The following is a 17,473-nucleotide window of genomic DNA, read 5'->3' as shown; positions in this document are numbered from 1 at the left end:
GGCAGAGACACAGGCAGAGAGAGAAGCAGGCACCATGCAGAGAGCCTGACATGGGACTTGATCCAGGGTCTCCAGGATCATGCCCTGCGCTGCAGGCGGCGCTAAACCGCTGTGCCACCGGGGCTGCCCTATTAGAAAATTTTAAATCACATGTGGATTGCATTATATTTCTTTTGGATAGGACCAGTCTAGAGCATTTCTTGAAGTCAAACTCAGATGTAGTTTGTGGAAACAACTCTCTGCTTCTTTCCTGTGGGGACTCTTAGACATCAGCCCAGAAGGGGAAACTGAGGTGTGAAACGTGACTTGTTCAGGTCACCAGAGCACACACAGGCAGAGCTGGGAGCAGAACCTGGGAAGCCCAAATTTCAGTCTAGACCCCAGTAGTCACTCTCTCTTCACTTCAACTGCATCATTGCCAGCGGGCAACATAGTCTCACACATATTTTAGAGCAGGACAAGCCAGGATTGGGACTAACCCCACTAATTATTTTCCTAACAGCAAATGAAGTCCAGAAGTCAAATGACTCGTCTGAGGCCATACAACAAAAGGGCTTCCTCAGTTACGTGCTGTAGCCCTCTGCCCATTTATATTAATAATAAAGGATGCTATTGATATATAATATTAACAATTACAAATCATAAACATCATAATAATGGGTGCTATTCATGTGTCAGGCACCAGGTCAAGTGCCTTTTGCAGATTATTTCATTTATTTTTCCTAATAACTTTAGGAAAAGGATATTAGTCTCATTCCTATAGATTTAGGAGACAAGACTCAGAGAGACACAAAGGATTGCTATGATCACAGGGCACGTGATTGGGCTGGGAAGCCAATTATCTGGCTATCCTTTCTTGCTTCCCTGGTTCCTTGTCCAGGTTGGGGATGGGGTCCTACCCCAGTATCCTCCTAGAAGGACTCTGAGGGGTCATCTGGTTCACTCTCCAGCCCCTCTACACAGGTGGCCTTAGCCCACCTTCCAGGGGACTTCACCTTCACCCTCGGTCTCCTCTGGAAGAGGGAAGAGCTGCTGGGACCAGGGACAGCCCTAATGGGTTCTACCGAGGCAGGATTGAAGGGGCATTTAGGATGGCTCAATGTCTGAAGTTCCATCATTAGACTGTCCAAACTGTAGAGCAAATATAAATATGAGGCTAATAGTTATTCACATCATAGTACAAATTAGTCTTTTTTAAAAAAATTCTTGACTCCTGAATCTATAGCAGGGTCTTGCTGGTAATTTATTTATTTATTTATATATTTTTAAAGATTTTATTTATTTATTTGAGACAGAGAGAGAGAGAGCGAGCAAGCAGGGGGAGGAGCAGATAAGACAATATCCATCAGACTCTACTTTGAGCACAGAACCTGGCCTGACATGGGGCTCGATCCCGCAATCCTGAGATCATGACCTGAGCTGAAACCAAGAGTTGGACACCTAACCAACTGAGCCACCCAGGCGCTTCTCCCTGGTAACTTATTCTTAAAACATCCTGTTGTTCCCCTTTCCCAGAGTTCACTGCAATTTGTAATGATACATTAATATGAGCGCTCACTTAATAGTGACCTTCCCTGCAGGTCTGTAAGAGATGTTAAGGGCAAGTACTTTGTCCTATTGTCTTCTGTGCATGGTACAGAGTAGATCTTCAATAAACATTTACCAAATGAAATAATATATTCTTCTATAACTCTTTGAAACCAGTTTCTTTCTTTTGGGAGTCGAATTCTCTCTGCTCCTCGGTGCAAATTCCTAGTTATCCTTCAGAACCCCGCTCAAATGCCACCTCTTCTGTAAAGTCTTCCCTGGACAGAATTCGCTTTTCCCTAGCCCTTCTTCCCCAATTGTTTTATAACAATTATGTTGTAGTCAAATGATCTGGTTCATAGTTTTAAGCTCTCTAAGGGCAAGGATGATGGGTTTAAACCCTTGTTATCTCCAGATCTTGGATCATTGTGCATACATAACTATTTGTTGAATGAACATGTTGGATAAAAATGGAGTGCTCAGTTCCTGTGGAGGACAGGAAGGGAGAGGACATCTCTACATCCCCCAGGAGAGGAAGGAGGATGTGAGGATTTGAGGACCTATGTAAGTTGCTGTTTGGAAGGCCCTGAGTCTGAGCCAGAGCATAAGCAATATTTAACAATATATTTATGCCTTAAGTCTTTTCTTCTGATCCCTGATTCAGCATTGTGGGCTAAGTATTAGATCCCTTATCTGCCGGGATGCCTGAGTGGCTCAGGGGTTGAGTGTCTGCCTTTGGCTCAGCTCAGGTTCCCTGCAGGGAACCTGCTTCTCTCTCTATTTATGTCTCTATCTCCCTCTCTGTGTCTCTCAAAAATAGATGAATACAATCTTAAAAAAAAAAAAGATTCCTTATCGGTCTATCTATAAAATAGGGATGAGACTCAGAGAAGTATAGTGACTTGCCCAAGAACACACAGCCAAGGTGGGACTGAACTCAGGTCTTTGGGGTGCCTATGCCTGGGCTGTGTAGAGAGGAGGTTCCAAATGTTCCACTTTTCCAGGCTCCCTTGGGGTGCAAGAGATCTTTCTGTCCCTGGGACATGTGGACAGACTCTCTCTGGCACCACATGGACACCAGTGACCTTTCCTGCTCAGGATGTTTAGTGGGGAGGAGCAGAGGGGAGGCTCAGAGATGGTTCCGGGAATCCCATCAAGCCTTCTCCACAGGGCTCTCAACTGAACCCAGGGAGCCTCTCTGCAATCTCCTTGGGCACTGCTGAAACCAGTCAACAACTCCAGCCAGCTCCGAGACTGGACTCCCAGGAAGTCCAGCCACTGCAGGCCAATGGCCCCAAGACTAGGGACTGGTGAGTGGGAGGCAGCCACAGAAATAGGAATCACCCACTCCTCCAGGGGCTGCTAGAGGGATTTCTTTTGGCCTTGGAAGTGGGAGAGGCCAAGAGTCCCAAATGCCATTCCTTGGATACAAACTGGGTGAATAATTAAGATAGTGACAACAATATCATCACCTATTCCATGCCAGTATGTTATGTAAATATGGTGGCCCACTGAATCCTCAGGACAACTCTAGGAAGCAGATCCCACTATGGGTCCCATTTGATAGGTCAGAAGACTAAGACTCAGGGCGGTGAGGTGATGTGCTCAGGTGCTCACAGCTGGGAATAGTGGAGCTGGGTTTATACCCAGGTTTGCCTGGATTCTGAATCTAAACACCTAGGCAATAGGTCTCCTCACCTCCCTCCCAGAGGCCCTGTGGTGGGGACCCAACTCCCTCCCCGTGGACACGGCCCCGAACGCACCTGTAGTTGTGGAACCAGTTGATGACGGTGTTGGTCTTCAGGTTGAGCTGGAAGGAGAGGAGCTCAATGGTCTGCTGGGAGGGGTAGGGCTCCAGCTGGTATGCCTTCTTGAGCGCCTCCTTCTCCTCAGGCGCCAGCACCACTCGGGGCTTCTTGATTTGTAGGAGGCTCAGGTCCTGGGGCTGCAGGCAGGGGCTGGGGCACTCAGAGCGGGTGGCGGGAGACTCGCTGTCGGAGCCGGTGCTGATGAGGCCGTACCTACGCTTGAGGTAGGCTGGGGAGGGTTGGGGAGGAAGCACTGAGTGGGGCCGAGCAGAGACCCGTCCCCTAGGGGTGGCTCCGGGGGACCCGCTGCTAGCCTCAAAGTCTCATTCTTTTCTCCCTCCTTGATCTGCTTCCACATCCTCCCAAACCCTCCACTGAGATGCCCGTCTGCCCACACCTGCCTCTGAATTCCCGGCGTTAGCACCCAGATGTTAAGCATGCAGACAGCTTAGCTGGACCCTCACACACAGGAAGTGCCCAGCATCGGGTGCTATTCAGTGTTGTCTTGGTTGACACAAGTGTCGCTGAAGTTCACTACAGTCTTGCAGGCGAGGGACATTAAACGATTCCTGTAACTGCATGATATGCATCTCAACCCCAAACCACCAAAATGTGGGGAAAAGAAGCCCATTTTCAGAATGGAGGCTGTAATTTAATCCTCTCAGCAATGCCCTGAGATTCTTCAGATGAAGGAGAATGAAGCATTGAGGGAGTAAACTTGCCCAAGGTTACAGAGCCAGGGAGTGGTGGGCCAAGTTCTCAACTGCAGAGAACTGCTGCCAACAGCTCCTGTGCCCTTCCCGGCCTGGCTTGGCCCTGGGCCCCCACTGGATACTGCCTTGGTGCCCTGGGTGACAGTTTCTCAGTTCCTTGTATCTCCTCTCCCAACCCTGAGCTTTTTAAAATCCCTTCAGCACAGCACAGGCTTGAGCACACAGCAGGTGCTCCATGCCTGCTCATGTTTTCAGGGCTATAATACTGGATGAGGGAAGAATCCGCAATCTCCTTGCCCACTTCCAGGAGAGAGGATTCCTGTTTGCTGGGCCACTTTTGTGCTTCATTGTGTAGAATCTGGGTAACAGGCAAAGGGGGATGAGAGAGAGAGAGAGAGAGAGAGAGAGAGAAAGAGAGAGAGACACAACACACCTTCTGGGGAATACACAGTTGGGATGGGCAAAAAGATTTTGAAGCCGCTACGGGTGTATGGAAGGAGGCTGAGAGGTGGGGTACTGTGGTTTTCATGGGAGGAACCGTAAATGTTTTAGTTGCTTTCAATTATATTCTGGGGGATTGCTGTTTTCTGGCAGCCCCGCAGCTGCCTGAGATGGGATTACTGAGACCTGGCTTTATTTGGGTTGCAACTAGATATGGTTCCAATGGAAAAACCTGAAGCCACCCCCAGAATCCCCAGCGCTCACCTTTCTTCTCCAGCTTCTTCATGTCCCTCAGCTTCTCCACATTATGGGGGTCATTGAGCCACAGCTGCATGCGTACGAAGGGCTCCCGTCCCTTCAGACTCAGCTTGTGCCAGGGTTTGGGGCGGGACAGCAGGTCAGACACGGAGCCCTGTGTCAGCCCCAGGATGCTCTCCCCAAACAGCCGCTGCCCTAGGGACAGGGGAGGGCAACCTGTTACCTCAGGCTGGGCAGAGTGTACCCAGGAGAGACAAAAAAGAGGAGAACGCAGGCCGTTTCCACTCTGGGGGAAGGACCATACACATGGGAGAACCCACACCCAGCATGAACCTGGAGGGGACCTTTCTGCAAAATAGGAGGTTGGAGTTAGGTGATGCCACAGCTATCAACAAAAATGCTTTCATAATTAAGGTTTCCATCACTCCGAGAAGATCCCTGAGCATGTCTGAAAACTTCATGTGTACAAATTAGTATCATCTCATTAGAGAGTGATTTGACAAATTCTACCAAGATTTAGGTGTGCATATCCCTCTGATCCAGCAATTCTCCTGCCTGGGATTTATTTTCCACTTGCATTTGCTCAAAGGCACAAAGATGCATACCGACAGTTTTGGAGGCAGTAGGAAATTGGAAATAGCAAGATGTCCATCAATTGGGTAAAAAAATGTGGGGCATCCTTGGCCTGAAACACTTTGCCACAGGGAAAAAGACTGCAGGTGGTCTAATCATTTTTAAAGCAAATTATAGGACATGTAAATTCATCTACATAGGAAAAAATTAAGAAATCAGGTATACATATATTCTTGTGTTTTCAGAAAGTATCAAAGATATATAAAACCTGTGAAGTGTGATGGGGGCTTGGTGGAATTCTACTTTTTAGCTTTTCTGTACTATTTGGTATTTTAAAATAATGAACATGTCTTATTTTTAGAACAGAAACTGCAGTGAAGAATTTGGGGTTTGTGTGCATCCCTTTGGGAGAGGGGCTTGACTGGCAATGGAGACTCAGAGAAGTCTGTGACCCACAGAGTGAAAGAGTTCTAGAACAGGTTTCTCCTGTGTCCCCAGAGGGGAGGGGGCTCAGCACTGGGTCAGGATTGTGCTAGAGTCTCATTGTCACTGTGGGCTGAGGACTTCAGGTCATATCAGACCTACACTCACCCCATTTGTCCTATTCTAGGGACCCAGGTCCAAACTGGATGCCTTCTAGAGGGTCCTGGATGCCCCTGCAGGCTGGACCCTGGGCCCCGGGATCTCACAGTGGGCACTCTGCTCAAGGCAAGGAAGAGCCAACCAGGGTGGGAGGCAGCATCCCTGATTCCCGCCATCCTGTACCTAGGTTGTTGTCCGTGAGGACCTCTTTGACTCTCTTGGTGATGGAGTATGTGTCCAGCTCGGGGGACATGGCCACAATCTCCTGGATGCCCCCTGTGGTCTGGCTGCCCGAGTACATCTTCCCCCCAAGCGAGGAGCTGGAGCGTCCCTCTGGCTGCTGGTTTTCCTTGCTGCCTTCCAGTGCCAGGATCAAGGGCTCCTGGGAGCTCCTCTCCGGCTCTGTGGGGCTAGGGGGTGGGGACGGCGATGACCTCGGTTCCGTGGGACTGGCTGTGGGCCACAGAGAGACAGACAAGGCAGTTACTGCCATTTGGAACAGACACACATGGTTAGGGCTCTTGTTTGTTAGAGCCACGTGTGGGCAACAGCCCATTTTGCAACCACCATAGGAATATCTTAGGCAGGGACCATCCCAGATGCAAAAACTAGCAGATGAAAGTTTGATGAAGAGTAGGGTATTTACATGGTCTCAAAGTATCCCCCTATAAGATACCTATTAATTACAATAAGGTACTTACTAATTACAAAGGAAAAAATATTAACACTACAGTATAGCTACTTAGCAGATATTACCTTAACCAAATGATCAAAGTTAACATCACCAATTAAAGGACAAATCAACAACTGGTGCCTCCTGATGCAATGTACTGAGAAGGACACAGCATCACTTCTGTGATACTCCTGCCCAAAGTGCATTGTTTGAACCTAATCACACAGAAACATCAGACAAAGCCAAATTGAGACAGTTGGTAGTGTAACTGGCTTCTGGGCTTTAAAAATGTCAAAATTGGAAAACAGAGAGGCAGAAGAATGTTCAAATTGGGAGACTAAAGAGACATGACAATGAAACACAAGGGTTCCTGAATCTGATCCTGGACAGGGAGAAACAGAATTTTATAAAGGATGGGGCACCTGGCTGGCTCTGTTTGTGAAGCATGCGAGTCTTGATCTTGGGGTCGTGAGTTCAAGACCCACGTCGGGCACAGAGTTTACTTGAAAAAAAATTATACAAAGAATATTATTCAGATAACCAAAGAAACTTGAATATAGATAGTAGGCTACATCAATGATATTGTATCATTGTCAGCTTTCTCATTCTTGGAAAATACTTGTTGAAGTATTAGGGTAAAGGGATATGATGTTGTCAACTAACATCTCAAATGGTCAAGAGAGAAAGAGCACAAATGTGACAAAATCAGCAATTGGTGAGTCTGTGTGTGGAGTACAGGGAGTCCTGTTCTATCATTTCAACTCTTTAATTAGTTAGAATTGCTTCAAAAAATGAAAAGTTACAAAAAATAATTTAGAAACCCTCTATAAACTTGACCACCAGAGATTAAATGAAATATGGTGATTCCCCAAAGCAATTAAAAATAATATAATGAAAAGATGTCCACATAAGAGAAGTTCTGGGGATCTAATGTACAGCATGACAATGGTGAACAATTCGCCATTATAAACTTGACACTTGCATATGAGCATAGAACTTTACTATTCCCAAAAGAACAAAATGGTAATTATGTGAGGTGAAGGATGTGTTAATCAGTCTTGTTGTGGTAAACATTTTGCAGTATATAAGCATATCAAATCCTCACATTGTATGCTCTAAACTTACACGACGTTAGTATGTCAAATGTATCTCAATAAAGCTGTAAAAAGAAAAATATATCCATTCTACACTGGCATATTTATTTATTTATTTTTATTATTATTATTTTTTAATTTTTATTTACTTATGATAGTCACAAAGAGAGAGAGAGAGAGAGGCAGAGACACAGGCAGAGGGAGAAGCAGGCTCCATGCACCGGGAGCCCGATGTGGGATTTAGGATCGCGCCCTGGGCCAAAGGCAGGCACTAAACAGCTATGCCACCCAGGGATCCCTGCACTGGCATATTTAAAAAAGTGAGTTTATAAGCCACAGTTTTCCTTTGTCAAAAGCCATTTGGGGGCAGCCCAGGTGGCTCAGCGATTTAGCGCCACCTTCAGCCCAGGGTGTGTTCCTGGAGGCCTGGGATCAAGTCCCGCGTCCAGCTCCCTGCATGGAGCCTGCTTCTGCCTGTGTCTGTGCCTCTCTCTCTCCCCCCGTGTGTCTCTCATGAATAAATAAATAAAATCTAAAAAAAAAAAAAAAAAAAAAAAAAGCCATTTGGAAGACCTGTTGGGTAGGATGACCTCGCCAAACCCCTAGTCCCTGAATCTGTTAAATGGGGCCACAGAGCTTGTAGCACCATGCCTGCACCAACCCTCTTCGGTGCTATCAAGAGGACTCCATGAGATAAAGCAGGTCACCTCCTGAGGAGTCAGCCACCCACTGGGGTTTCCAGCATGAACTAAGCCTCTCCACTATGCCAGGAGGTGCGATCATGGTGGAGGACTGAGGAATCCCAGTGCTGGTCTGCAAGGTACCTTCCAGCAAATTAGAAACAATACCTCTTCTTTAAGACGTTTGGCTGCTGCCTGCTGGAAATTTAAGTATAAAAATATGATGTATGTATGATGGCTAGGAAGTGAAAAGAGCCCCACAACCATCTTCTGTGGCTTTGATTCCAGAAAGGACATCCTGAGCCTCTGCTCTGGATGGGTGCTCCAGAACCTTAAATGGCTTCCTATTGACTCTTGCACAAGAAATGTGCCCTCCTGTCCCAGTGTTTAAGGCTCTGGACTCTCTTGTAAGAGTCAACCCCACAGACTTGGAGCTACTTTGACAGCTCTAATCACCAACCCCCCACCCCCCAAAAAAACCCTCCATGGCTTTTCTAAGCCCCTATGCCTTTGCCATCCTGAAGGCCTTCTCCCTAACCCTGAACTCCTTATGCATCCTTTGAGACCTAGTCCCAAATGTCCCTTCCCAGAGATGCAGCTTTAAGGTGTAACAGCACCCTGACTACACTGTTACACTTCACTATCATTTCTCTCTTATGTCAGATCTCACCCTTACTAGATGATGACAATGATAATGATGATAATAATTAATAAAGCTTCCTTTTATTGTGTACTTATTACATGCCCAGCATAGTGTTATGTGATCTCAAGTGACCTTCACAACATTTCTAGGAGGTAGCTACCATGTCATCCCATTTTATAGAGGAGGAAACTGAGGCTCAGAGCTGTTAGGCAGTGTGTCCAAGGTGTCACAGGGACTAGTGGCAAGCTGAGGTCTGCTTATATCTGACGTTGTCCTCTCATCCACCACAAGCCCCTGCAAGGCCGGGACAACACATTCGTCATAGGTGGAGAGGAAGGAGGTGCTGGGCAGAAGACTGTTGAGTGAATAAATTTTGGTCAGGACCACTGTGTACCTTTGCAAGGTGCAAAGTGAAGCCTTAAAGTTCTGAGCAGTGGTATCATGGCGCTGTGGGGCTGGCAGCCCACATCTGGCATGAAGTCACTGCTATTCCTCGTTGCCCCTAAACTGGGCTGATCCTGGTTATCCAAGTGACATCCATGTGATGCTGGAGCTGACACGTCTCCCCATCACTGTCACCAACAGACACACAATGCTGGTGGGGAAGGGCCAGCCTGGGAATGCAAGAGACTGTTTTGAGAGTCCATCCATCACTGGCACGGAAGAGGAGCATCTCCTTCCTAGGGCCAGATTTCCAAATAGAGAGCGAGCAGGATGAGGAGATGGAGGGAAAACCTAGAAGATGACTCTGAAATCAGAAGCCTCTAGGCAGACGCTGGCCTTTTCTGACAACTCAGACTTTGAGGACCACTTCTTTTTCTTTTTTTTTTTTTTTTAAAGATTTTATTTATTCATGAAACACACACACAGAGAGAGAGAGAGAGAGAGAGAGAGAGAGGCAGAGACACAGGCAGAGGGAGAAGCAGGCTCCCTGCAAGGAGCCTGATGCGGGACTCAATCCCGGATCCCAGATCAGGCCCTGAGCCGAAGGCAGACGCTCAACCTCTGAGCCACCCGGGCGTCCTCCAAGGACCACTTCTGACAAAACTATTGGAAGATTCACAAATTAACTCTATCAGGAGGAGCACTCTAATTATAAAGGAGGTTGGACATGAATAGTCAGGTTGGCTGGGGCTTGAGCAAGGGCATGGGGCAGGGATATTGTTGGGGCAGAGCGGGGAGCAGGGCAACCAACTGGTCTGTCTGCCCAGGACTCTGCTGGTTGTAGCTTAGAAAGTCCCATGTCCTGGGTAAAAAGAACAGCTAGTCATGACGGAGACAGCAAGGGAGACATGGAAGGAGAGAGATGGAATGACAGAGGAACACAGAGTAGAGCCAGGCACAGAGTGGGAGAGAGGGGCAGGGAAAAAGGGAGATGGGGGGAGAGGGAATGGGACAGACCAGTAAGAAAGGCAGCCAGAAAGACAAGGGAGGGAGAGAGAAAAGACAGTGACGATGGTGGGGGAGACTCGGGGGAAGTCAGAGACCACGTGGGGGGAGCCAGAAAATTCTGAGGATAGAGCCTCAGACACAAGTGGCTGCAGTACCCATGTGACTACTGGGGGCAGTGCTGAAGAGTCGGTTATTTGAACCATCCCCTGATGGCAGGCAGCTGGTGGGCGGGAGGCCACGCTTTGGAAGTCTCCCCTGGCATCCAGCTCATCCCCAATCCCCCAGGCCATGGACAAAACGGGGGCTGGAACAGGTCCATACTCAATCCCACGGCCACACTATGTGGGACCTTTGGGCAATGGATCCCTCTCCTGCTAGGCTGAGGACACATGGTGGCTGTGGGGGTCTTGGTTGGATCAGCCACCCTCCACTCAAGCCAGCAGCCACTGCGCACATCTCTGCCTCTATGAACATTGGCCCTGGCCTCCTGGTCTGCAGGGAGGCCGGGGGCGGGGGGCAGGGAACAAGGTGTCCATGTTCACTGGACCTCATTCCCTTCCTAATCTGTGAAGGATCCTTCCTCCTAGCCTTTGCTTGTGCTGTTTCTTCCACCAGGTACACTACTCTTGATGGTTTTTGCCTAACTCTATCCCTACACAACAAAGACACTGTAAAAAATCCAAACAACTGGACACTGGGGAAATGCAAATCAGAACTGCAAGGAGATGCCAATTCACACCTACTGGGATGGGGACGGTCAATGGCGGAGAATAGCAGGTGTTGGGGAGGATGTAAAGAAATAGGAATCCCTCCCCCTCTTACTGCCCAGGATGTAGAATGGTGCAGTCACTATGGAAAACAGTTTGGAAGTTCCTTAGTAAGTTAAACATATAATTATCATCTCACCCAGCAATTCTACCCTGAGGTATATATCAAAGGAATAAAAAACAGGTGTTCGGAAACACGTATGAGTGTTCACTGCAGCATTATCCAGAATAGCCAAAAGGTGGTCTATCCACACAAGGAAATATTATTTGGCCACAAAAAGGAATGAAATACTGAGACATGAGCTACAACATGGATGAGACTTGCAAACATGATGCTCAGTGAAAGAAGCCAGACACAAAAGGCCACATATTGTAGGATTCCATTGATAGAAAATGTTCAGAAGAGGCAAATCCATACAGACAGGTAGCAGGTCACAGGGCCTGGGGCAGGGCAAGGGTGGGGAGTGGGCAGGACTGATTAATGAATACAGGTTCCTTTTGGGGTGATGAGAATGTTCTGGAACTGGAGAGAGGTGGGGGTTGCACAAAGTTGTGAATATACTGGGGCACCTGGATGGCTCAGTGGTTGAGCGTCTGCCTTTGCCTCAGGCCGTGATCCAGGGATCTTGGGATGGAGTTCCATACTGGGATCCGAGCAGGGAGCCTGCTTCTCCCTCTGCCTATGTCTCTGTCTCTCTCTGTGTCTCTCATGAATAAATAAATAAAATCTTAAAAAGAAAAAAGTTGTGAATGTATTAAATGCCACTGAATTGTACACTTTAAAAGTGGTTCAAATGGTAAATTTTATGTAGTGTAAATTTTACCACCGTAAAAGAATTAATTACAATATGATACAACACAGGATGGGAACTCTTTCACAGGTACGGGCTCTGGGGTGGGCACTCCTCTGAGCCCTAATGGCTAAAAACCTTGCGTTCTAATCCTGGCTCTGCCACTAACTGGCAGGTGACCTTGGGCAAATCACTGTACTTCTCAGACTCTTGATTTCTTCTGTGAAGTGGGAATGACAGAGTCCTTCCAGTCAAGATTGATGTGAGGATTAAAGAGGAAGATACTGCAAGTGCTCACTCAGCCTTATCTGTGACAAATGGCAGCTGTCATTAGAATGGTTACATTAGTCTTTACAACAGCCTGATGGAGAAGAGTTTCTCAATTAAAATTTTTAATTATAAAATATTACACAGTATAGAAATATACTGAAAAGGAAACACAAATTATCCTTCCCTTCCTCAGGTCCATGCCTTTAATAGACGTTAACAGTCCCTTATTTGCTTCAAATCTCTGTTTGTTTTAAAGACAAAGATAGAGACAGCCAGAGTTGTCCCCTCCCAGTCTCTTCCTGGTCCCTTTCCCCCGGGAACCCCCCTCTTTCCAGGGCGGTGAGTGGTGGCTCTTTTTGACCTTTTTTTTTTTTTTTTCAAATAAGCTCAATGCCCAACATGGGGCTTGAACTCATGACCCTGAGATCAACAGTCTCACTCTCTACCAATTGAGCTGAGTGCCTCTCTTTTTGACATTTTAATGCTCAGGCCTGTAGCCAGTGCTACAACAATGTGCTGCCTTGTCTTATGGGCATGAACTTCTAAAATAGACACCGTCACCCGGGATGCTTTTGTTGTCTGGCATTATGTTTCTGGCAGTATTCTTGATACCTGCACTTCACCCAGAATCCGACTGACCTGCCCACTGGTCTTTGTTGGGCGGGGGTGGGGGGAACTTGGGCTTCCTAGAGTCCCTCCCCTGACTCTATCTGTCCACCTTTGTTCTGTGACTCTGGACAACTCTCTGAGCCTCAGTTTCCTCACTCAGGCAAGGTTCTGACCCCATCCTGCCTGTGCATCGTTAATGGATGGATAACGGCCCAGATCTCTGGGCCAAGGATTCTGAGGCTGCCTGGAGCCGGATCGCTGGGAAGAAGAGATCAATCGGCGATTCCGATTCCAGTGAGGAGAGGTGAGGGGATCAGAGGGTGTGGCTCCGCTTGCAGAGTATTTTCTCCACTTGCTCTAGGCACTCTGGCACCATCTAGAGGTTAAAACCACCAACAGAGGGCATCCTGCTAGTTGAAGGATGAAAGGTGGGGCAGGGAGACCATCTAGGAGCACACTGCAGTCTTCCAGAGAGAAATAACGGCAGCTGGGAACGGCAGTTCTGGGGGCTGGCAGCACCAGAGGGCCCCAACCACACTCACCCTGGGAGGCGCTGGGCTGCTGGCTGATGGCCTGGCCGAGCTGGTCTGAGAGCCACAGCTGCATGCGGATGAAGGGCTCTCGCCCCTTCTGCGTCAGCTTGCTCCATGGCTTCGGCCGGGACAGCATGTCGCTCACACTGCCCTGTGACAGGCCCAGCACCTGGGGATGGGCGGAGCAGGAAGGGTAGGGAGGTAGGCTCCTGGGACACTGGCCATCCCTTCCCTCCCTCTCCACAAGACCCTTCGGGACCACTGTTCACTCTGATTCTCTGGGAGACCAGGGCTGCCTTGATTTGTTTTTTCATTTCCCAGGTGCCTGCTGTGTGCCTGTGTTATGCCCCCACCATCGGCAGTACCCTTCCAGATATGCCTACATGTAAGAATCCTTCCTGACTTTAAGACCCCTCAAGTGCCCCCTCCTCCAGGAAGTCTTCCTGTGTCTTTCACTTAGGTCACTCTTATCCTCAGCTCACCCAACCCTTTGCCTGCTCCTATGCTATGGGTAGAGTTGCTGTTAAAAACTACTTAATCACTGGAACTGCAGGGCACCACTGGCTGGGCTGAGCCTTATCTCTTTCATGGCTGGGCCATTGGGAGGAACGGAGGGTTCTGTCGGGAAGGTGAGTGTTCACTGCTTGAACAACCAAAGGACTGAATGCCAGCCCTGCCCATGGCTCCTTTCCCACAGGATGCAGGGCAGGTAGTTGCAGGAGAAAGGGTTTGGGGTCATGCAGACCTGGGTCTGAATCCTGCTGTTCATACACACAACCCTCTTTCCAAACTATAAATACTGGGGGCTGGGTCCTCATGTGGTCTCCCCCCAGGTCCCATGGGCCCCATGGCCCCTGAGCTTCTTGGGAGTGGGCCCTACTATCTTCACCTTCTCCCCAAAGATCCTCTGGCAGATTCCATTCTTGGCTAGCTTCTCCTTGACCTGGCGTGTCAGCTCCAGGGTGTCCACTTCCCGGTACATGTAAAGTTCATACTGTTCGGGGGTCAGGGGTGGCACGGTGGGCTTCAGTGTGCGGGGCACATATGCTGGGTAGTAGGCCAGCCGCCCGCCGCTGCCTGCCTCGGGGATGCCCCCTTCAGACTTCAGCTCACCCACCCTGGAGGGCTCCTCCTCGCCCCCTGCTGCTTCGTCCTCGGGGGCTGTGGGGGCCTCATCCCCACGGGGCCAGGCCCTCCCATTGGGCTGTCCAGAGTAGCTGGAGGAGGAAGAGGAGAGGGAGGGTGAGACAGAGGCATAGGGGCGGCTGAGCAGGCCACGGTCTGAGGCCCAGTGGTGGTCGAAGTAGCCGGCATCTCCGATCTCCGACTTGACCTTCCGGATGATGCTCTGCACAAAGGCTGCAGGGGACAGGACTGTGAGGGACGTCTGTGTGGCGCTGCTGCTGGTTCCCCCGCCACCACCACCGCTGCTGTCCTCCTGCTTGACATAGGCTGGGGCCCCATTCTGGCTCACAGCAGCCAGCGAGGGCCGCTCTGGGGGTGAGGGAGGCACCGAGCGGCCCCGGGGGCCTGCCTCCATCTCCAGCAGGGCCTGCTGTTGTGCCTGCATCTCACGGCGTGCTTGCTCCAGAATGTTCTTGATGGCATCTTCTGAGGTGCTGGCGGGGGCTGTGCCATTGGTGATGCTGAGAGGGGCTGTGGAGTTCTTGGACTCACCTGTTGGGAAGGTGATAGGGTGGCCAGAGGCCCAGAGTCAGGGCATGGTTTGAAGGGCAAAGATGTACACAGCATCACTAATAAGCACACTTTGGAGATACTGTGAAGATATCACAATAAAGCCAGTTAAATGAATTTAATCTCTCTCCCAAAGGCAACCATATGAAATATTCTCATGTATCTCCTCCTGGTCTGCTTTCTAACTTCATGATGGGGTGATCATACTTGATGTGGGAGTGTAGCCTGGTTCATCCACTCATCAACATGAATATTTTTCCTCATGATTAAAAGTTCCATCTTTCATGGTTGCCTATGCCACTTGAAGGGATATTCTCTGCTTTATTTTACTTGATCCCCCACTGTTGAACACTTAGGTTATTTCTAGTTTATCACTGTTGTGAACAGCAATAAAGGAATAGCTTGTATATAAGTCTTTGTCCCCATCCTGGATATTTCCTTCAATTCTGAGGGCAGACCTCTCGAGTTAGCCACCAGTCATGTTCATTTCCACCCTGGGGGACTCTAGTTGCTCTCTGCTTAGCATTCACTCTTGTCAGGGACATAGAGCAATAACCCAGGCATTTTTTCTCTTGCTACCTCTTCATAGACCCCTGGCTGGCCCACTCTGCTGTGATGTTGCCTATCGATCTATCATCTATCTATCTATCTATCTATCTATCTATCTATCTATCATCTATCTACATTATTTTAAGAGAGAAAGAGGGAGAGAGCGAGAGAGAGAGAGAGAGAGTGAGCCTGTGCACGGTCAGGAGGGGCAGAGGAAGAGGAAGAGAAGTATAAGCAGGCTCCTTGCCTAGCACGAAGCCTGACTTGGGGCTTGATTTCACTACCTTGAGATCATGACCTGAGCCAAAATCAAGTCAGACACTTAACTGATTGAGCCACCAAGGCACCCCTGATATTGCTTTTTAAAATTTTCTGCTATCTTGTTTTTGACCACAGCCCCACTACTGTGGGAGAGCACTGTGCAAGGAGTTGGAGACCTGGGTTCTCCCTTTGTTTCTGTGTAACTGTGAGCATGTCTCCCCCTCTCTGCTCTCAACTGTCCTGTTTATTTAGTGGGAGAGTTTAATAAGTCTGTTTCTCATGGTTCTTTTTACTCCAATATCACGTCTCATCCACAGTATGTCCAACACGTAGTAGATCCTTACCCAAAGTTTACTGAATGATTGCCTCTCTTGCTACAGAAGATTAACAAGAAAGAAATTAAGGTGTACACAATAGGGCCTCAGTGGATTATTTGGTGAGGCAGTGTAGGCTCCTTGCAAGGTGAGCTGCTTCTGCCCCTCCCAGGGATGGCTCAGGAGGGAGGGCCCTTGGGAAACATTTGGCTCCCAGCACCAATCAGAGGCTTGGGAATCGGGACATTTGCTCTGAGTTGCCACCAGGAGGCAGCAGATACCACAAAGTCAGGGTGTGGAAGCCAGCATCAGGTTCAAAGTCAGCAACAGTCTGTCACGCTGCACTGTGGTGGGTACAGGGATGTGACTAGGTCCTTGGCTGCAAAAGTCCTCAGACTGGTAGGAGGGACAGACGTATCAGCAGAGGCATTGGTAACATGAACAAATATAACAACAGAGACAAAAATAATGATGATGTTAACCGTAATGATAGCTAAATTTTCAGGGGCATCTTCTACATGCCAAGCCCCCAGGCTTGTCAGGCCTGATTTCATTTGATCTTCACACAACCTTAAGAAAGGAGTATTAATATTGTGCCTATTTTAAATATGAGAAAATGGAGGCACAGAGAGGCTATGTAACTTGCCCAATGTCACAAAGCTAATAAATGGCAGAGCCAAAATTTACAGCTAGGCCACTCTGGTTCCAATGCACCAAGCAATGTAGGTGATTATGGGGAATCCAAGGAGGGTTAGCATCTAATCCATCTGGATGAGGGTGGGGGGTTTTCTAGATGAGGTGACTTCCCACTTGTTTAGTATGAGCAGTAGGCCTGGGGTGAGGATGGCATCAGGGGCACTGGGAACAGCATGAGAATGGACATGGCTATAAGCAGTTCACTCAAGAAGCCTGTAGGCCTTCTTGAGGAGTTGGGATTTTTATCTTGAGGACAATGGGGAGCTGTGGAAGGATTCTGAGTACTGACATGACCATGTGTGTGCTCTAGTAAGAGTCCTCTGGCCTGGGTGGGGAATGGGCTACAGTGGGACCTAGAATGTCAGTGGCAAGGCCAGTAAAGAGGCTGATGCAACAGTCCTAGCAAGTGATGATGATGGCAGTCAAGGACAGCCTCTCGTGCCACCTGGGCATCTGGCACCATCTGACAGGTTCCCAGCCCTGTGTTGGTAGGTTTGGGGAGGGACTGAGGGGCAGGGGAAGGCAGTGAGTTCCACCTCAGACACGCTGAGTCTGAGATGCCAGTAGGAGACCCTGAGGACATGTCTAGCCAGTGGTTTGCTTA

At 48.7% G+C, this 17,473-nt stretch overlaps 1 protein-coding gene across 19 annotated transcripts in view; it reads right to left on the bottom strand.

Moving 5' to 3' along the window:
• CUX2 (cut like homeobox 2) overlaps nucleotides 1-17,473 on the bottom strand; it is a 283,331-nt gene that overhangs the window by 3,811 nt on the left and 262,047 nt on the right. For 17 of the 19 annotated variants that reach the window (XM_025473953.3, XM_025473946.3, XM_025473957.3 and 14 more), the window contains 5 exons: nucleotides 14,244-15,031; nucleotides 13,364-13,523; nucleotides 6,086-6,355; nucleotides 4,754-4,942; nucleotides 3,291-3,564 (listed from right to left, as the gene is read on the bottom strand). In XM_025473953.3, coding sequence (XP_025329738.1) covers nucleotides 3,291-3,564; nucleotides 4,754-4,942; nucleotides 6,086-6,355; nucleotides 13,364-13,523; nucleotides 14,244-15,031 — 1,681 coding nt within the window. Of the gene's footprint in view, nucleotides 1-3,290; nucleotides 3,565-3,732; nucleotides 3,911-4,753; nucleotides 4,943-6,085; nucleotides 6,356-13,363; nucleotides 13,524-14,243; nucleotides 15,032-17,473 lie in introns of those variants that run through there. The other 2 variants (XM_025473947.3, XR_003146582.3) reach the window with 2 other exon arrangements.

Source organism: Canis lupus, chromosome 26 (genome assembly GCF_003254725.2).
Source record: "Canis lupus dingo isolate Sandy chromosome 26, ASM325472v2, whole genome shotgun sequence".
Taxonomy (NCBI): Eukaryota; Metazoa; Chordata; class Mammalia; order Carnivora; family Canidae; genus Canis; species Canis lupus.
Note: the sequence above shows the minus strand (reverse complement) of the source record. Positions and strands in the feature narration are given on the sequence as shown.